This window comes from Dendrobates tinctorius, unplaced genomic scaffold (assembly GCF_039654945.1).
Source record: "Dendrobates tinctorius isolate UK_male_01 unplaced genomic scaffold, ASM3965494v1 ptg000024l, whole genome shotgun sequence".
Lineage (NCBI taxonomy): Eukaryota > Metazoa > Chordata > Amphibia > Anura > Dendrobatidae > Dendrobates > Dendrobates tinctorius.
This window is the reverse complement of record NW_027361692.1, coordinates 3,902,981-3,924,925: the sequence shown is the minus strand read 5'-3', so window position 1 is coordinate 3,924,925 and position 21,945 is coordinate 3,902,981. Positions and strand designations below refer to the sequence as shown.

The following is a 21,945-nucleotide window of genomic DNA, read 5'->3' as shown; positions in this document are numbered from 1 at the left end:
CTACGCCGGTCACAGAGATGGCTCAGCTAGCAAAGGAGAGCACTTCAATTAAAAGAGTCCAGTTAATGGAAATCATACATACACTGATATCTTTCTGCAGCAACCTAGGTAATAATTCAATTTGTCCATTAATCAGCACCTAAATAACACCCATACATCTCTCCCCTTGATGACTCATAACAGGGCTGCTCATGGGATGTAGTTTCAGTTTTCGAAAATGATCAGATTTCCAATTTCCAAGATATTTGCACCCCTGGGGATCACAGGAGGGATATATAATTTTTATCATGAATTTACTGTTACCCAGAGACCAAACATGACCCGGTTCACACCGTCTATCAGGTGGTTATTTATTTGGAGGGATTCTAGCGAATTCATGGTATTGCAATAAAATGCGATCAAAACATTATATCTAATTCAAAATGGTATATGTAAAGACATCATCTCAGGGTGATAAAATGATCCTTCACACAGTCCCATATCCCGAAAAATGAGAATGTTACATCTCAGAAAATGGAGACAAAAGCAAACTTTTTTTTTTTTTTTTTACAAATTTTTTAGTTTTTTTCACCACTTAAATAAAAAAAACCCCCATACATGTTTACTAGCTGCATACTTGTACTGTCCTGGGGAATCATATTGCCAGGTCAGTTCTACCATACATATTTATCATAGTAAAAAAAAAAAAGCAGAAAACCATTGTGGAATTGCGCTTTTTTTTGCAATTTCACCGCGTTTGGAATTTTTTTCTGCCATTTTCCATTATACTATGTTGCAGAATGAATGGTGTCATTCAAATGTCCAACACATCCCGCAAAAAACAAGCTCTCACACGGCTATATAGCTGGAAAAATAAAAATTATTAATGGCTCTTGGAAGGAGTGTGTCATGATCACGTGTGTCAGGACGCAGATGATGTCGCAAGGCGAACCCATAACACACGTGACCCTGGATACACCGCCTCCAGTGGGGCGAATTTAAATAATAAAGCGTGCAGGTGGATACGCCGCCTCCACCTGGCGGATTTAGGTATTACACGCCATGCATACATATATCTGGAAACACCGCCTCCAGTAAGGCGCATTTAAATAATAAGGGGGGAACCTGGGTAACTTTAACAATGGTGGGCCCTGCAATAGGGAATGGGAAAATGGAAACCTCCTGCACTCCCCTGAGCCAGTGTCCCTACACTCCTCACATTCCCTAAACAGGCTCCGCACCTGTCGCCGCACGCGTACCTTAATGCCCTTGCTCGCCCTGAGCCTAAACCCTCACTAGGGAATAGGTCGGTGCGGAGACTAATCCCACCACTGCACTAACAACACACATGAGGAAAGAGACAATACAGGGGAATCACCACTTATCTTTGCTCTGTTGCGTGCGCTCCTAGCAACAGAGCCCACCACCTGTGTGCATCTTCTCCTCCACTCTGATCCATCACATAACTGGATCTGTCACCATCGTGCAGCCTGGGAGCAGAGTCCATCACCACTTGCAGCAGTCCAGTACACAGAGTCCCAAGATGAGTCCAGCCTCTGCCAAGACTCCAAGCATGCTCGAGTCCAGTTCTCAGCAACCAAGTAGAGCATGCTGAGTGCAACTCTCTTCCAAGTCGCCACTCCTCCAAGCCATGCCCGCACTTCCCGCCGACACCACAAACTGCGACTCCAACAAGCCATGCCAGTCCTTCCTGCAGACACCATTAGCTGGCACTCATCCTCTCTGGCTGACTGCGCAGGACTCCTATCCCGCTCCATCCTTCCACCAGGCTCTCCAACAACTCACACCTGATCCCTAATTAAGTGAACATTAACCTAAACCTATGGTGCGATACCGCTAACCACCACCGGGGACAGTCAAAACACCTTTGAACTCAACCAAAGTAAAAAAAGTTCACTTTGTGCTTTTAATACCGCCAGATCCAACACTGGATCATGACAGAGTGGAGGAGAAAACGAAAAATGGAAAATTGCCCGGGGCTGAAGGGGTTAAAGTAGTTTTTGCTCTACTTACATTTGTTTATGGTTAAGAAATTCTGCATGCGCAATCCATGCCTAATACTTTATGTATGATTATTTAATTTGATTTTAAATGAATAGTTAGAATTATAGCATTGTTATGAGCAAGGATAATAACAAAATGCTATTAAGCGGCCAATTTTCCTGGAAGAAACAAGGTACAGAGACAAGCGCTATTACAATGATGTATCATATTGTGATATTCAACCTTGTTTCTAAAAAACAGATCATCAAACAAATCCTATATAAACATCGAAAAAAGCATTTTCATATTTTAAAGCTACTGGAGGTGTCCGTGTGTATTGGCATATTTATGTTCCTCTGCTATAGCTGCCCAGTGATTATATTTCACATGAAGATAACATCGACTTTAATTTGTGCTTTATTTAGTCATCTCTTACGTAGCTCATGTAGCTAAGCAGAATAGATGCAGGACTGTTAGCGGTACTATATTCGATCATCAGAGGTATTATGTTACTGCTCGTGCACTGGCGCTTTGGACATCTTTAAGAAATACTGTCCTTGCATAATATTTTCCAATGAATATTATAGCACTGACTTTTCTAGAAGAAACCATCTCAATAAATCTACATTATATTTCTTTATCGGGAGCTGTTTTTATTTCTGTATACAGATGCTCTCTGCATTAGTTTAGTTTGCACGCTTAGAACAGAAACTAGTTTATTATTGAAGATAGCATCGTGTATAAGCCAAGATTTTCAGCACACTTTTTTGTGCTGAAAACGCATCCCTTCGGCTTATACACGAGTCACGGTCCAGAAAGCCGGTGGGGGAGGTGGAGCGGCAGAGCGGCGGCAGGAGCCAGTGGCTGTGAAGACATCATACTCACCCTCCTCACTCTGTCACTTCACCTCTGATGGTCCTGGCGCCAGCAGCTGTTCCTGTGCTGAGCAGTCACGAGGTACCGCTCATTAAAATAATGAATATGCATGCGTCTCCACTCCTATAGGAGTGGAGCGCATATTCATTACCTTAATGAGCGGCATCATGTGACTGCTCAGCACAGGAAGAGATGCCGAGCCATGCCTACAATACACATCCTCATCTGAAGGGCCTGCCGTCACCTGACTTGAGGACCTGCGATAATGGGTCTCCAGCGTGACTCCAGCTTCCTCCTTCAGTATTGCAACAAGAAGAGCCATTCCACACTGAGAATCATCTCCCATGTGTCTCTATCTTCATCAGGGTTATGCAGGGGTGCAAAACCCCAGAAGGTTAGTGGCCCATTGGCTTTTCCTCTATAGTCCTTTTAATTAACAGGTCCTTCTCATGTGCGCTCCCTATTTCTCTTTTTTTTTTGCATGCACACAATGAAGGGACTGGGAGCCACACATAGCAGGACAGGATGGGGAAACACACATACTAGGACAGGATGGGGGAGCCACACATAGCAGGACAGGATGGGGGAGCCACACATAGCAGAACAGAACAGGGAGCCACACATAGCAGGACAGGATGGGGGAGCCACACATAGCAGGACAGCATGGGGGAGCCACACATAGCAGAACAGAACAGGGAGCCACACATAGCAGGACAGGATGGGGGAGCCACACATAGCAGGACAGGATGGGGGAGCCACACATAGCAGGACAGGATGGGGGAGCCACACATAGCAGGACAGGATGGTGGTAGCCACACATAGCGGGACAGGGATGAGGGGACAATGCATACCCGGCTTATACTCGAGTCAATAGGCTTACCCAGTTTTCCGTGACAAAATTAGGTGCCTCGGCTAATACTCAGATCGGTTTATACTTGAATATATATGGTAATAGCTGAGAATGTGGAAGAAGGTAGCATGGCTACTTAATCTCCATCTATAAGCATCTGTACACTATTCATTCTGGCCTTTATCAAAATAGTTTCATTTTGAAAAAGTTATATATTTTTTTAAAAGCGCATATTTTTTCTTTATGGGTGCAGACAAATAGTCATATAACTCGAGTGAGGATTGCATCGAAATTCTCAGACTGACCGTCAGCTCTACTGACCTGGGTGTGACAGCTGCATAGAAATACATCATGCTCCGATCAGGAGAGGTGCCTGGCCTGTCCATGCAGTGCGATGCTATCATCAAGATGTATTTTGCAGCACAATATTTTGCAATATGTTTTGCCCTCATCAGTTGGACCTCTAAAGGAGGTGTCAGTGTTGCAGCGGATATAGGGATGCTAAAATAGTGTAAGTGAAAGATAAGCCGTGCACACGTGCGAGTAAGGATCAGCTCAGGATGGGTTATACAGTTCTGCTCAAAAGTTCATGCTAGACAGCTGAGGAATTCACAGGAACTTAAGGCGTTTTTCCAAGAAGAGTGGGCAGCTTTACCATTGAGATAATAAAGAACCTCATCCACAACTACCATAAAAGACTTCAAGCTGCCATTGATGTTAGAGGGGTCAATACACGGTATTAAGAAATGGGGTACGGGAACTTTTGATCATGGTCATTAGGATGTTTTGGGTTGTCATTATGATTTAAAAAGAGAAAACAAAGTATTTTGACAATAAATTGCTTAACCCAATCACTAACCATAAGTGGAGAAAAAGTTTTGGTGTTATCATTCATATTCTCTGAAAAAAAAGGCCAAGAAAGCAAAAGCTTCTGCCGAGGTAAGTAAACTTTTGATCACAACTGTAAGTCTCTGGATGTAAATAAGAATAAATTATTTAGTGATAACAGGCCGAGTCCATACCTTTCCCCATACTTCATGGCTGATTTGATCAGCCATCAAGTGGTCAAGTGCCTCTAACAGCTGCCGGTGAAGTGATACTCAGTCCACATGCCTGTTAACCAGTTACATCTCACTGTCAATCACAGTGGCATTTAACACGTGTCAACAGGATGCATTTCATTGATCCATCCTGTAGAATGTAAGCCCGCAAGGGCAGGGTCCTCTCCCCTCTGCATCAGTCTGTCATTGTGTGTTTGTTTACTGTAAGTAATTTCTATGTAACCCCTTCTCATGTACAGCACCATGGAATCAATGGTGCTATATTAATAAATAATAATAATATTCCCAACCTTCGGTGCCACTGTCACGTGATTGTTGTGCACCGATGAGTTGTCATGACATTTGGGGGTCTGTTGATGACCTCCGTGTCTGTCATTGTGAATCTCCTGTGAATCTTCGTAGGAGATCATGATTTCTGCTATTCATAGCATTGCTGATTCACTGCTATGTATAGCACAAACGATCAGACGATCGCATCTTCAAGTCCTCTAAAGTCAGTAAAAATTAAAAAAATGCACAAAATTTCAAATACCCTGCCTTTTTGCTCCATTAAGAAAAAACAAGAAAGAACAAACAAAATACATACACCTATTTGGTATCGCTACTTTCGGAAACGTCTTATCTATCAAAATATAAGATAATAGGGACCAAACATGATGGATTTTTACATGCCTAATCCTTTCCTTTTAGTCAATAAATAATCTGCAGTCAGAGATGTTTGGCAGCAATTTAATCCCATCTTCCTATTGAAATACCAGGAGTCTGGAGTGCGGCGCTGAATTTTTTCCTTCAAATGAAATAAGAGAGACATAAAGTAGGATACAGCGTTACTTCTTATCCCAGTATATACAATCTTCTAGACTACGTTACATCTTTAATGGAAGGAAAGCCTTATTCTTAAGTAACCTATTGTTGGATCTCAATAACACAGAGAGAGAACTGGAGGGTTGGTAATGTAGACTTAAAAACTATTCATTGTTGAGACTTAGGTAGGACAGCAGGTTCTCAAACCAATTTTCCGTATTGGAGGCTTTTTTCAGTAGAAAAGGCAAAAGTGACATGTTATGGTCTTACACTTACTTTTTGCCAATACAAGATTCTTACCTGGCTCGATGTCAAGTGAGTAACTGTCGATCTGTAAATTGAGGAGCTGAGCTACAGCATTGCAAAAATCTTCCAACACACAATGGACAGCCTCAGTGATGTTATAGGGCACAGACTCGCTAAATTTCAGCTTGCTGTTCACAATTACACTCCCTTTCTTGAAGTTAAGAATTTCAAGGTGCTTAAATCCTGTTAGATTGGATTGAAGATATGGAAGCAGCTGTAAGAAAGAAACATCTTGCATTACATTAACAAAAATCTCCCCTCTTCCCTGAGGAAACTGTTATTAGTTTTATTGATTAATCTAAATTAATCTAAACCAGATCAATATTTGGTGTGACCACACTTTGCCTTCCAACAGAATCAAAGCACCAATTCTTCTAGGAACATCTATAAAGAGGTTTTGAAGGAACTCGGCAGGGCGGTTGTTCCAAACATCTTGGAGAACTAACCACAGATCTTCAATGGAAGTAGGCTCGGTTAAACACTAGCTAAGCTGCGAGCTGTGTAGACATTTCTGCCCATGTGTCAAGGTCAAGACCAGGGAAAAAGAGACTTGTGGAGTGCAGATAAGCACCATAACAGTACCTGCGGGGAATTGCTGGTGGATAAGCATAACTTTTTTTTAGTATTTTTAATAAGCGTGAGACTTTTTCATGATATTTTTCATAGGCTTGAAAACCCCTATAATGTTACAAAAAGTCAATTAATTTTTAAGCCTTTGGAAAAAAAATCTGCAATCTTGTTGGTTTTTACTGAACAATACTGACACTGTTTCTTAAAACAACATTTTTGAAGGAAGCTTGTATTGCTTTTCAATGACATCACTGATTTAGCTAAATGGGATGGGGTGATTCATTTTTGTGAGTAGCCAACAAAAAAAATACATATATTTTAATAGAAGACGACAAGTGATCAGTTGGAATGTAGCTTTGAGAAGTTTTGGTGGTTAATATGAATTTCTCTTCCAAACACTCCCTGCTGCTTCTTGTTACACTTCAGAATGGATTCTATGATAAGTGCATCACACTTTTCCCTATAGTTATGTTACTTATTTATCATTATAGGAATGCCATTACATTGTAGCTAATCAAACGTATTGCAGGCCCAGTTTTCACCTTGTGTACTCTTCTAAAGGAGAGCTACACAGAATAAAAGACGTACAGAGTAATTCTACCCGTCCCATATATTAGCATGTGCAATCAATAGTCATTTGGAAATAATAAATGTAAGTATGGCGATGGGAAGCTCAGCTTTTACAGTTCCAAAATTGAAAGTAATTATGTTAGGGCACCTCATTGAGAAACACTTTGATGAACAGGAGAATGTATCTGATAAAAGGAATATGTATCCACTATGGGAAACAAAGGATCATTTTAAAAAGAATGTATCATCACAAGATAAAAAATATGTCATAAACATTTCTTTTGTTTTGGGAATTTTCTGTTTTTTATTTTTAACATCAAAATTACAATGCTTAGTATTCATACAAGCTATTAGCCGTGAACAAAAGGCTGAATTTCTCCTGCTCCTCTGACAGCTCAATTTTCAGCTTTTTTTGCATACACTGGATAATGGACTCATATCATTATTGTGAGGTACTGAGAGACTAGGAACATCCGGAAGTGAACCCTCAGGACTGTGACGATGAACCTACCTCGGGCGAGCTGGCCTGGTGTACCACCCCCTATACAGGGAGCGTTAGGGGCAGACCCAAGGGAGACTATCACCGCGGGAGCTGATACCTGGGAACAACCGGGAGGGAATGCAGGCAGGAACGTGCAGGCAAACAGATGGGATGGGAAATGATGACAGCTGCAGGGAAGGCTGCTGAAACAGTGGAGACAGTAGTGGACGGCAATGGCGGACGGCAGGAACAGGTACAGAACGAGACACAGGAGCAGGAAGACGGAGGCAGGAATGGACTGGATCTGGAAGGGAACACAGGATGGTCACAAACAGGGAAGCTAAGGAGAGGTACTCTGCGCAGAGACAGGAGGAACGCAGGAGAGCGTGGACCCGATACCACAAATGATAGTCAGGCAGAGAGCATAGGGTGAGACTGCCTGATATAGGGTATGCTGTGGGACTTCCGGGTCAGGGTGCAGCAGTGCCGTGGGACCAGGGGATAGGGTGCCAGGTCTAGGGGGCATACCTAGCAATGCGCCTGCGTACCTGTGAGGGAGCAGCAGCAGGTCGCAGGACAAATGATTGACAGGTGCCAGCAGAGGGGGCGGGCCAAGAGGACCGGAAGCGCCGGAGAGTACCGGGCAGTGTAGAGGCACGGGCGGCAGCGGGGGCCGATGGCGCTGCATGAAGAGGAGCCGAGGTGGAGGGAGCGGCGGTGACAGGAGACCGGCCCAGGAGAGCGGCGGTCAGGGCAGTGGCCACAGAAGCTGCAGAGCGGACGGGAGCCGGGGAGGTGAGCGTGCCAGCTGGCGAGGTGAGCGTGACGGTACCTCCCTCCTTACGCCCCCTCTTCTTAAGACCGGAAAGGAATCTGGCCAAGATGCGAGGAGCTTGAATGTTCTCCCGAGGCTCCCAAGATCTCTCCTTGGGACCGAAACCCTTCCAGTCAATCAAGAAGAGGGTCTTACCTCTGGATCTTTTCATTGCGAGAATGTCTTTAACTTCAAAGACATCCTGTGCAGACACAGGCGGGGGCGAACGGCCAGTGGAAGGATGAAAGCGGTTAAGTACAACAGTTTTTAAGAGAGAGGCATGGAAAGAATTAGGAATCCTTAGTGAGGCGGGAAGCTTTAGCTTGTAAGCCACATCATTGATACGAGCCAAGACCTCAAACGGACCTATATACCGAGGGTCCAGTTTATACGAGGGTTGCTTCAGGCGGACGAACTTAGAAGACAGCCATACCTTATCTCCGGGTTGGTACCGTGGAGAATCCAGACGTTTTTATCGGCATGTCTCTTGATCCGGCCTTGGGCATGATCAAGCGCGGTTTCCTGCCAGACCCTGGAGAACTCCTCGGTCAGAAGATCGGCCGCCGCCACACCCGAGACGGGAGGTACCGGCAAAGGAACACCTGGATGTTGGCTGTAGACAATAAAGAAGGGCGATTTGGAGGAGGATTCACTGGTATGGTTGTTGTAGGTGAATTCGGCCCACGGGAGCAGACTGAACCAGTCTTTCTGGTGGGCATTGGAAAAATGCCGGAGATAGGTCACGAGAATTTGATTTGTTCGTTCTGCCTAGCCGTTAGTCTGGGGATGGTAGGAAGAGAAGTCCAACGTTACTTCCATCAATGCAGCACAGGGCCCTCCAAAACCGTGAGGTGAACTGAACCCCTCTGTCGGAAACGATATGCTTGGGGAAGCCGTGAATCCGGAAAACATGGGTGACGAAAATCCTTGCTAACTCGGGTGCGGAGGGCAACCCTGGCAGAGCAATAAAATGAGCCATCTTGGAAAATCGATCCACCACAACCAAGATGACGGTGTGGCCAGAAGACCGAGGCAGATCAGTAATAAAGTCCATTGCAACATGCTGCCAAGGGACCGAAGGAACCGGAAGCGGGTGTAAGAGGCCAGAAGGTAGATGCCGAGGGACTTTGTTTCTGGCACAGGAAGGAAAGGAGGCGATGAAACTTCGGACATCTTGAAGAAGAGATGGCCACCAATAGAAGCGAGAGATGAGAAGGAGCGTTTTCTTGAGACCCACGTGGCCAGCTAGCTTGGAGGCATGACCCCATTGTAACACTTGCTTCCTCTTGCTTTCTTGCACAAAGGTCTTACCGGGCGGTAATGAAGTCAGGCTAATAGGTGCAACCATGATGACTTTACTGGGGTCTACGATGTGTGATGGTTCTTCCTCATTATCGGAGACCAGAAAGGACCTGGATAAAGTATCTGCTTTAAGATTCTTGTCTCCAGGACGGAAATGAAGCTCAAAATCGAACCGGGCGAAAAACAGCGACCATCTGGCTTCCCGGGGGTTAAGTCTTTGTGCTGACTGGATGTATGCCAGATTCTAGTGGCCGGTGTAGATTTTAAACGGATGTACAGTTCCTTCCAGAAGATACCTCCACTCCTCCAAGGCCAACTTGATGGCAAGCAACTCTCTGTCACCAATGGTGTAGTTTCTCTCTGCGGTGGAGAACATCTTAGAGAAAAAACTGCAGGTGAGCAGTCGACCGGAGGAAGATCTCTGGAAAAGAACTGCCCCCGCTCCAATGGCTGACACATTTACCTCGAGGAAAAGGGCTTGTTAATTTCAGGACGATGGAGTACAGGTGCGGTAGAGAAAGTTTGTCTCAAGGTCAGAAAGGCATCTTTGGCCTCCGAGGACCAGAGGTGAGGATTGGCTCCCTTACGGGTCAAGGCGGAGATAGGAGCAGTCAGGGTAGAAAAGTGTGGGATGAATTGCCGGTAGTAATTAGCAAACCCAAGGAATCGTTGGACCGCCTTGACTCCCTGGGGACGTGGCCATTTGAGCACGGCGGATACTTTTCCAGGGTCCATACATAGGCCCGAGTCAGAAATGATGTAAACCAAGAATGGCAGGGAGGACTGCTCGAAGGCGCACTTCTCGAGTTTGGCATAGAGACGCTGCTCCCTTAAACGTAGTAAAACTTGGCGGATGTCTTTTCTGTGGGTAGCCAGGTCCGGGGAAAACACAAGGATTTCGTCCAAATACACCACCACACAGGAATAGAGAAGGTCTTGAAACACGTCGTTGACAAACTCTTGGAACACTGCGGGAGCATTGCACAGGCCAAAGGGCATGACTAAATATTCATAGTGGCCGTCTTGGGTATTGAAAGCGGTCTTCCATTCATCTCCGGGACGAATGCAGATCAGATTATAGGCCCCGCGGAGATCCAGTTTTGTGAAGACTCGTGCTCCCCGTAGACGGTCAAATAGCTCCGGAATGAGAGGCAACAGATATTTGTTCTTGATGGTGATATCATTGAGGCCCCGATAATCAATGCAGGGACGAAGAGACCCTTCCTTCTTGACGAAAAAGAACCCTGCTCCTGTCGGCGAAGACGACTTGCGAATAAAGCCTCTGGCCAGGTTTTCTTGGATATATTCGGTCATGGCCAGAGTCTCGGAGGGAGACAGAGGATAGATCCGACCATGGGGGGGAGAAGAACCTGGGACCAGGTCGATCGGGCAATCATAGGGCCAATGCAGGGGCAGGACCTCCGCCTCCTTCTTGTTAAAGATGTCAGAGAAGGCGCAGTAGGCCAAAGGTAATTCTGTAGAGACTGAAGTGAGAGGCATGAAGTTCTTTGGTTGAACGGCAGACAGAAATCTGGTTTGACACGACTGTCCCCAACGCAGGATGTCCCCAGAGCGCCAGTCCAAGACAGGCTCGTGAGTTCTCAACCAAGGCAGGCCCAAGAGGATGGTATGAGATAGCGAAGGCAGGACATAAAAGACTATCTTCTCCCGGTGTGAGGCTCCAATCTGAAGTTCCACTTCTTCGGTGACCTGAGTAACGGACATCCGCAGGGGTTGACCGTCGACCGAAGCAATCTGCCGAGGAGTCTCCAGGGATCAGACAGGGATCCGGAGTCTTTTAACCGCCTCGAACTGAATAAAATTGCCAGCTGCGCCTGAATCAATGTAGTCCCACTCAGAGGAACGTTTGGAGCCTATGTGCAAAAGAACGGAGAGAATTAAAGGTAGAGTGGAATCACCATTACCTAGGAAGGCCTCTCTTACCTGTCCTAGGCGGAGGCGTTTCCCGGGTGTATAGGACAGGAGCGGAGGAAGTGGGATGCACTCCCACAGTAGAAGCAGAGCCTCTGTTCGATCCTCTCTCTCCGACGCTCCTTCACAGGAGCCACAGAGGACATCACTGGGCGGGAACGAGGCGGACTACGAGCGGCTGGAAGAAAGCGAGGCCTCCTCTCTCTAGCAGCCTCTCGGGATCGCTTCTGAAAGCGGAGGTCGATACGGGTAGCCAAGGAAATCAAATCCTCCAGGGAGGCTGGAGTATCTCGTCCCGCCAACTCATCTTTAACTCGACCACAGAGTCCCCGCCATAAGGCTCCCACCAAGGTTTCATTGTTCCACCCCAATTCAGAGGACAGGGTGCGAAACCGAATGGCGTACTGGCCTACCAAGAGCGTGCCCTGTTGGAGATTAAACAGCACCTCGGTAGTAGAGACCAAGCGACCGGGTTCATCGAACACCTTCCGAAAGGTGTCCAAAAAATGGGAGAGTTGGGAGACTATGGGGTCGTCTCGTTCCCAGAGAGGGTTTACCCAAGCTAGAGCTTCTCCCTCCAAGTGGGACACAACCAAGGCCACCTTGGCCCGATCCGTAGGGTACTGCAGGGGGGACAGCTCAAAGTGTAGCTGGCATTGGTTTAGGAACCCTCTGCATAACTTGGGATCGCCGTTATACTGTGGGGGTTTCGCCAACTGGGGTGATGGGTGGGGGGTTGACGCCTGGGCTGGAGCAGAGGCCACAGACTGGAGGGCCAGGAGACGGTTATCCACCGAGGCCATGTAATTTAAAATATGGCCCTGAGTGTCGCGCTGCTGAGCGAGCTCCTGCTGGAGACCCGCCATTTGGGGAGCGCTAGTGGGATCAGAGGTCTGTAGAGACGACAGACAGGATTCCATAGATTTGAGCAAGGACATTATCCTCGTCTGGTTCTCTCGCAGGAACAGAAGTTCCTTTTGGGTTGGAGTCGGGGTACCAGCGGGGTCCATGGCCTGACTATACTGTGAGGTACTGAGAGACTGGGAACCTCTGGAAGTGAACCCTCAGGACCGTGACGATGAACCTCCCTCGGGCGAGCTGGCCAGGTGTACCACCCCCTATACTGGGAGCATTAGGGGCTGACCCAAGGAAGACTATCGCCGCAGGAGCTGATACCTGGGAACAGCCGGGAGGGAATGCAGGCAGGAATGTGCAGGCAAACAGATGGGAAATGGCGACAACTGCAGGGATGGCTACTGAAACCGTGGAGACAGAAGTGGACGGCAATGGCGGACAGCAGGAACAGGTACAGAATGAGACACAGGAGCAGGAAGACGAGGCAGGAACGGACTGGATCTGGAAGGGAACACAGGAAGGTCACAAACAGGGAAGCTTAGAGGAGGACCAGGAGAGGTACTCTGCGCAGAGACAGGAGGAACGCAGGAGAGTGTGGACCCGATACCACAAATGATAGTCAGACAGAGAGGATAGGGTGAGGCTGCCTGATATAGGGTACGCTGTGAAACTTCCGGGTCAGAGTGCAGCAGTGCCGTGGGACCAGGGGATAGGGCGCCAGGTCTAGGGGGCGTACCTAGCAATGCGTCTGCATACCTGTGAAGGAGCAGCAGCAGGTCACAGGGCAGATGATTGACAGGTGCCAGCAGAGGGGGCGGGCCGAGAGGACCGAAGCGCCGGAGAGTACCGGGCAGTGTAGAGGCACGGGCGGCAGCGGGGGCCGATGGCGCTGCATGAAGAGGAGCCGTGGCCAAGGTGGAGGGAGCGGTGGTGACAGGAGACCAGCCCGGGAGAGCGGCGGTCAGGGCAGCGGCCGCAGAGCGGACGGGAGCCGGGGAGGTGAGCGTGACAATTATCTTAGTAGAGCATGTTTTTTTGCGACAGATGACTGTTTTATTGTAATGCTTGAAGTGTAAATACTGCAGCATAGTAACATATCACTCTATACACATATTTCATAGATTGTAAGCTTGCGAGCAGGACCCTCATTCCTCTTGGTATCTGTCACGCTCCCGCCTTGGCAGAATGGTGCAAGCCTGGGGGGTTGTGGCCCCACTGTGCCACAAACCAGACTACCCTGGAAGGGGCATGACTATGACAGCTACCTCGGTCTTTGCTGGAGCCTCTGATGGTGAGGTCAGGCTGCTGATCCCACTCAGGGATAAGCCACTTGGACAGGTGTGACTGACAGGCAGGCTGAGACACAGGGCAAGCAGACATGGCTGAGACACAGGGCAAGCAGGCATGGCTGAGACACAGGGCAAGCAGGCACGGCTTGGTACACTGGCAGGCGGGCACGGCTTGGAGACACAGGGCAGGCGGGCACGGCCTAGAGAAACGGGACAGGCAGGAACGGCTTGGAGACACAGGACAAGCGGGCACGGCTTGGAGACACAGGACAGGCGGGCATGGCTTGGAGACACAGGACAGCTGGGCACGGCTTGGAGACACAGGGCAGGCTGGTGTGGTATTAGAAGGAACAGACAGGCTCCTGTTCACACAGCAGATGCAGGTAACGGTATAGACAGGAAGGAGTGGAGTGTGTTGGAACAGGTTAGGAACTGAGCCACAGGAGTGCAGCGCAGGCGGAGCCGCTTTAGCATCGAGTAGGCGGAGCCACAGGAGCGCGGAGTAGGCGGAGCCGCAGGAGCACCGAGTAGGTGGAGCTTGCAAGAGTGCAAAGTACAGACAGGGAGGACACAGGGAAAGACACAGCAGGGAAAGGAACAACAGACAAGGAGACTGACCGACAGAGGTAAGACAGAGTTCAGACAAAGATGCAGTACAAGACAAGGTATAGGGACCAAAGGATACAGGAACCAGGATATTCTGCCTCCTGGAGGGCTAGCAGAGAAGTACCAGGCAAGTACTCAGACAAGGCTAGGGCAAGACAGGGACCAGGATATAAGCCTCCTGGCGGGCACTCAGAGTGTACAAGAAAAGCTAAGAGTAAAGCCTCTCAATGAAGGCAAGACAAAGGACAGGGCCTGGCTTTCTCAGTAGCAAGGAGCTAACGAGAGTAGAGACATTGCGCAGGCAAGGGTTAGTGGGTGTGATGACCCTATATAGTAAAGGGCTCCAGGTGATTGGTCGGGGACAGCTTAGACCAGTGCACCCTGACTGCATAAGAAGCAGAGAGTTCAGGCGCCGTGTGTTGTTGTGCGGGGATAGGAGGCTATGCAGTGATGCCAGCAGGGTTGTTACAGTATCTGTTGATTTATGTGATTATTTTTATTCTGTAATGTCTTTTATTGTCTGTACAAGGCCCCTCTAAAATGTAAAGGGCTGCGGAATACGTTGGCGCTTTGGAAATACGACGCCATTGGTTTTAACATATTGTATACTGGAAAACAGGAAAAAAATTCCAAGTGCGGTGAAATTGCAAAAAAAGTGCAATCCCACAGTTGTTTTTTTGTTTTGCTTTTTTACTACACTGTGTGCAGAATTATTAGGCAAATTGTATTTGAGAGGATTCTTTTTATTATTGAATAACAACTATATTCTCAATCAACCTAAAAGACTCATAGATATCAAAGCTTAATATTTTTTGAAGTTGAAGTGGGTTTTTTTTAGATTTGACTATCTTAGGAGGATATCTGTTTGTGCAGGTAACTATTAGGCTGTGTTCACACACAGCGTTTTTTTAGCGGTTTTTACCGCGGTTTTCGCTATAAAACCACTATAAAACCGCTAAAAATAAGCTGCACAGTCATTTCTATGCATTTTGCACTTTTTGTGCACATTGATGCGTTTTTTACCGCGAAAAAAACGCATCGCGGTAAAAAACGCAGCATGCTCATTAATTTTGCGGATTTTCACCGTTCTAGGCCTCTTCCATGCGGTTTTAAACCGCTGCGGAAAAAACCGCATCAAAAACGCATCAAAACTGCGCAAAAAACGCAACCGGAAAAATAGGTGCGGTTTCTGGGAAGGGATTCAGGTTTTTGAGCAGAAAATGTCTGCAACGTGTGCACTTAGCCTTACTGTGCAGAATTATTAGGCAACTTAATAAAAACCAAATATATACCCATCTCACTTGTTTATTTTCATAAGGTAAACCAATGGAGCAACACAAAATTTAGAAATAAACATTTCTGACATTCAAAAACAAAACAAAAAAATCAGCCACCTTTCTTTACGATGACACTCAAAAGCCTTCCATCCATAGATTCTGTCAGCTGCTTGATCTGTTTACGATCAACATTGCGTGCCGCAGGCACCACAGCCTCCCAGACACTGTTTGGAGAGGTGTAATGTTTTTACTCCCTGTAGATCTCACATTTTATGAGGGACCACAGGTTCTCCATGGGGTTCAGATCAGGTGAACAAGGGGGCCATGTCATTATTTTTTCTTCTTTTAGACCTTTACTGGCCAGCCATGCTGTGGAGTATTTGGATGCATGTGATGGAGCATTGTCCTGCATGAAAATCATGTTTTTCTTGAACGATACTGACTTCTTCCTATACCACTGCTTGAAGAAGGTGTCTTCCAGAAACTGCCAGTAGGTCTGGGAGTTGAGCTTCACTCCATCCTCAACCCGAAAAGGTCCCACAAGTTCATCTTTGATGATACCAGCCCATACCAGTACCCCACCTCCATCTTGCTGGCGTCTGAGTCGGAGTGGAGCTCTCTGCCCTTTCCTGATCCAGCCTTGGGCCCATCCATCTGGCCAATCAAGAGTCGCTCTCATTTCATCAATCCATAAAACCTTAGAAAAATCAGTCTTAAGATATTTCTTGGCCCGGTCTTGACTTTTTATCTTATGTTTCTTGTTGAAAGGTGGTCATTTTTCAGCCTTCCTTAGCTTGGCCATGTCCATGACTATGGCACACCTTGAGCTTTTTGATACTCCAGTAACGTTGCAGCTCTGAAATATGGCAAAACTGGTGGCAAATGGCATCTTGGCAGCTTCACGCTTGATTTTCCTCAATTCATGGGCAGTTATTTTGCTCCTTTTTTTTTATCAACACGCTTCTTGCAACCCTGTTGGATATTTGCCATGAAACGCTTGATTGTTCGGCGATCAAGCTTCAAAAGTTTGGCAATTTCAAGACTGATGCATCCCTCTGCAAGACATCTCACAATTTTTGACATTTCAGAGTCCATCAAATCTTTCTTCGGACCCATTTTGCCAAAGGAAAGGAAGTTGCCTAATAATTAAGCACACCTTATGAAGTCATTAGACCACACCCCTCTTCATTACAGAGATGCAAATCAATTGATTTACATAATTGGCAGTTGGCTTTCAAGCCTATACAGCTTGGAGTAGGACAACATGTATAAAAAGGATGATGTGATCAAAATACTCATTTGCCTAATAATTCTGCACCCAGCGTATGTTCATTACATGCAAAACTGACCTACCATTATTATTCTCTAGGTCATTGTGGGTTCATAGACACCAAACATGTCTAGGTTCGTTTTTATATAAGTAGTGAAAAAAAATTCCAAACTTTGTTAAAAAAAAAATTGCGCCATTTTCGGATACCTGTCTCCATTTTTCATGATCTCAGGTTGGGTGAGGGCTTATTTTTTGTGCACTGAGCTGACGTTTTTAATGTTACCATTTTGGTGCAGATAAGATCTTTTGATCACCTGTTATTGCATTTTAATGCAATGTCAGGGCGACCAAAAAAAGTAATTCTGGCATTTTGCCTTTTTTTCTTGCTACACCGTTTAGAGATCAGATAAATCTTTTTTTTATTGCTAGACCAGGCGATTATGAACACGGCGATACCAAATATATGTATGTGTGATTTTTTTGTTTTTTGCTTTATTTTGAATGGGGTGAAAGGGGTGTGATTTGAACTTTTATGTATATAATTTTTTAAAACTTTTTTTTCACTTTTGGCATGCTTCAATAGTCTCCATGGGAGACCTGAAGCTGCCATAACCCGATTGCTACATACAGACGATGATCAGATTGCCTGTATGTATCAGAATTACTCACATGCTATGAGTGCCGACCACCGAGCGTCGCTCATAGCGATCTGGCAGTGACAACAATAGAGTTCTGCAGGAGACCTGCAATCATGTGACGGTGTCACCGATGGGCGGATTTCCGGCACTTGCCGGAAGTGTGTGTTAAATGCCGTTGTCAGAGTTTGACAGCAGCATTTAATGAGTTAACAGCGCAGGAGGATCGCGATTCCTCCCACGGCTGTTAGCGGCACATGTCAGCTGTTCAAAACAGTTGACATGTACCAGGAAAGATGTGGGCTCATTACCGGTGCCCACATCAAAGGGAGGGTGACCCACAATGGCATACTATTATGCCTGATGTCGGAAAGGGGTTAAAGAGCATCTTTTACCAAATTTTTTATGTTGAACTGTAGACACGAAATATTAGTGCAGAGAATAACATGTTTTTGTTTTCATTTCTATTCTCCATGGCTGTGATTTTAGCAGTCATATGAATTTGTTACATGATGAGTTAAAGAAGCACTCTGTTATGAATGGGTCACCGAGGAGAAAAAAGCAAAACAAGGTAAGTCGCAGAAAACCAGAGAGGTTGGTAACTATGCAGATTGCAGATCCCTGATCCTACCACACAACTAGCAGCAGCTGTGGAGCGTACCTACGATGTTCCTAGACGCTTCGTCACAACCGGAGGACTAAATAAGCCTGAAGCATGAAAAGGGGAAAACTAACTGCCCCAGAGCAGACCCCAAAGGAATAGATAGCCCCCACACATGTACTGACGGCGAAACAAGATGAAGGCACAAACACAGGCAGGAAAATAGGCTGAGCAAACGATGGGGCCCAAACTAACTAGAAAGGAAAGGAAAGGAAAGACACTGTCTGCAACCTGCAAAAAACCCTACAAAAATAATGTCCAACACTTCTGATAGCAAAATTAACCCTGAAGTCACTAGACTTCTCCCACTATATCAGCACTCTGAAATATTCTGAGACAGAGCAAAAAGAGACCAAACTAGTAAGGGACAAAAAGCAAATTGGCAAAATACTGATAAATAAGAGTGGAAATTCAGCACAGCCCCCAGCCGGGGCTGGCTGACCACACAAAAAACTGAATAGACCAACAAAATCAAGTGTGAACATTAGCAGAAAAACTTAGCTTTAGATGACTGGAACAGAGCTGAAAACCAAGAGCTGACAAGCCAGAAGGAATCACCAGCAACTGAATAGGGCGTCGGCTGTCTTAAATCCAATCTGAGACTCCTGAGGTCCAATCATCATCCTCATTCTCAGGTGGCAGATCTTCACCGATCAAATCAGCCTCACTACCTCCTGTTACCACCAGAGGGATTCTGGAAGGAGAACTCACAACTGGTGAACCAGAGAATGAACTCACAACAGCACCCCCATTAAAGTTTTTATTCTCTTAATAAATAACAATCATCATATTTTGTACTTACAATTGCTCATATTGCCTTTCTACACACTTAATTCTTCTGTTTTCCATTAGGTCTATGACATCACATTATTAAAAACGGACTAGCTGAATCTTTCTAAGCTCTATGTAGAAACAGGAGGACAATTTCCCCTGTATAAATAATAAGTCCCTGCAAAAGTCAAAGGCAGGGGGAGGAGGAACCAGCTGGGTCAGGAGTTGAAGAGAAGAATGATTTCTCCATGGACAAGACAATTCTTATTTCTACATATAGAAAAGAGAAGAATTATCAGAGTAGAAAGGCAAAATAAGCAACTGTAAGTACACAATGCTGTGTAATATTGTAATATGATGATTGCAATATATTATCCCCTTCCTGACATCTGACGTACTATCTTGTCCATGGGACCCAGGCCCCTATGCCCATGGACGGGATAGTACATCATAGTGATCAGCGGCGCTCATGGGGAGAGCGCCGTTGATCGCGGCTGGGTGTCAGCTGATTATCACAGCTGACATCCGGCACTATGTGTCAGGGCCCCGGCACGTTAACCCCTGGCACACTGCGATCAAACATGATCGCAGTGTACCGGGGGTTTAGGGAAGCATCGGCAGGGAGGGGGCTCCCTCCGTGCTTCCCTGAGACCCCCGCAGCAGCGCTGCTGCGGTGGCCTCCTTCCCTGCAGGTTCCCGGAGGCAATATGGCGGCGGGGACCTTCGGGGGCCTGCAGAGAGGCAGCTTCCTCACTGCCTGAAGAGCGCAGGCATGAGGAAGCCTTGTGCAGTGCCTGTGTCAGATCGCTGATCTGTCACAGCGCTGTGTGATGTGTCAGATCAGCGATCTGACATATGACAGTGATGTCCCCCCTGAGACAATGTAATAAAGTTAAAAAAAAGGTGTAAAAATAATTTATAAAAAATCGCTAAATAAATAAAAAAAAATATTCCCTAATTAATTCATTTTTTGGAAATAAAAAAACCAAAAACAATAAAAGTACACATATTTGGTATCGCCGTGTCCTTAACGACCCGCCCTATAAAACTGTCCCACTAGTTAACCCCTTTAGCGAGCCCCTTAAAAAATAAAAATAAAAAACAAGCAAAAAATAATGCTTTATTATCATACCGCTGAACAAAAAGTGCAATAACGCGTGATCAAAAAGACGGATATAAATAACCATGGTACCGCTGAAAACGTCATCTTGTCCTGCGAAAAACGAGCTGCCACACAGCATCATCAGTGAAAAAATAAAAAAGTTATAGCTCGCAGAATAAAGTTATGCAAAAATAATTATTTTAAAATTAAAATTGTTTTCATTGCATAAAAGTGCCAAAGCATAAAAAAAGACATAAATGAGGTATCGCTGTAATCATACGGACACGAAGAATAAAACAGCTTTATCAATTTTACCACACGTGGAAAGGTGTAAACGCACCCCCCAAAAGAAATTCATGAATTGCTGTTTTTTGTTCATTCTGTGATTTTTTTATTTTCACGCCCGGGCGTTATAAACTTCTGTGAAGCATTTGGGGGTTCAAAGTGCTCACCACACATCCAGATAAGTTCTTTGGGGGGGTCTAGTTTCCAAAATGGGGTCACTTGTGGGGTTTTTTCACAGTTTAGGTACATCAAGGGCTCTCCAAAGGCAACATGACACCTGCAGACCATTCCATCAAAGTCTGCATTCCAAAATGTCACTACTTCCCTTCCGAGCCCCGACGTGTGCCCATACAGTTGTTTTCTCCCATATATGGGGTATCAGCGTACTCCGGACAAATTGGACAACAACTTTTGGGGTTCAATTTCTCCTGTTACCCTTGGAAAAATAAAAAAATTGGGGACTAAAAGATCATGCTTATGGAAAAAATATGATTTTTTTATTTTCATGCCTGGGCGTTATAAACTTCTGTGAAGCACTGGGGGGTTCAACGTGCTCACCACACAGTAGTTTTCTCCCACATATGGGGTATCAGCATACTCAGGACAAAGTGCACAATAACTTTTGGGGTCCTGTTACCCTTGGGAAAATAAAAATTGGGGGTGAAAAGATCATTTTTGTGGAAAGAATATGATTTTTTTAATTTTACATCTGTACGTTATAAACTTCTATGAAGCCCTTGGGGGTTCAAAGTTCTCAACACACATCTAAATAATTTCCTTGGGGGGTCTAGTTTCCAAAATGCTGTCATTTGTGGGGGTTTCCAGTGTTTTGGCACATCAGGGGCTTTCCAAATGCGACATGGCGCCTGATATCAATTCCAGCCAAAAAGGTCAAATGGCGCTGCTTCCCTTCTGAGCTTACACCCACATATGGGGTATCAGCATACTCAGGACAAATTGCACAATAACTTTTAGGGTCCTGTTACCCTTGGGAAAAAATACTGGGGGTAAAAAGATCATTTTTGTGGAAAAAATATGATTTTTTAATTGTACGGCTGTACGTTATAAACTTCTGTGAAGCCCTTGGGGGTTCGAAATGCTCACCACATATCTAGATAAGTTCCTTGGGGGGGTCTAGTTTCCAAAATGGGGTCATTTGTGGGGTGTTTCCACTGTTTAGGCACATCAGGGGCTCTCCAAATGTGACATGGTGTCTGATCTGAATTCCAGCCAATTTTGCATTGAAAAAGTCAAACGGCGCTCCTTCCCTTCTGAGCTCTGCCATGCGCCGAAACAGTGGTTCCCCCCCACATATCAGGTATCAGCGTACTCAAGACAAATTGCATGCAAATATCTTTTGCAGTCCGATTTCTCCTGTTACCCTTGGTAAAATAAAAAAATTGGACCTGAAGTTTTTTTGTGAAAAAAAGTTAAATGTTCATTTTGTTTTAAACATTCATGGTTTTGAGCACATTGAGGGGTGCAGTTTTTAGAATGGTGTCACTTCTGGGTATTTTCTATCATATAGATTCCTCAAAGTGACTTCAAATGTGATGTGGTCCGTAAAAATAAAATGGTGTTGCAAAAATGAGAAATCGCTGGTCAACTTTTAACACTTATAACTTCCTAACAAAAAAAAATTTTG

General features: G+C 45.7%; 1 protein-coding gene across 1 annotated transcript in view; it reads right to left on the bottom strand.

Annotated features, from left to right (window-relative positions):
• The window catches only part of IMPG1 (interphotoreceptor matrix proteoglycan 1), a 428,352-nt gene that overhangs the window by 6,948 nt on the left and 399,459 nt on the right, over positions 1–21,945 (bottom strand). Inside the window, exon 14 of the mRNA XM_073569420.1 lies at positions 5,875–6,094. Within this exon, the coding sequence (XP_073425521.1) occupies positions 5,875–6,094 (220 nt within the window). The remainder of the gene's footprint in view (positions 1–5,874; positions 6,095–21,945) is intronic.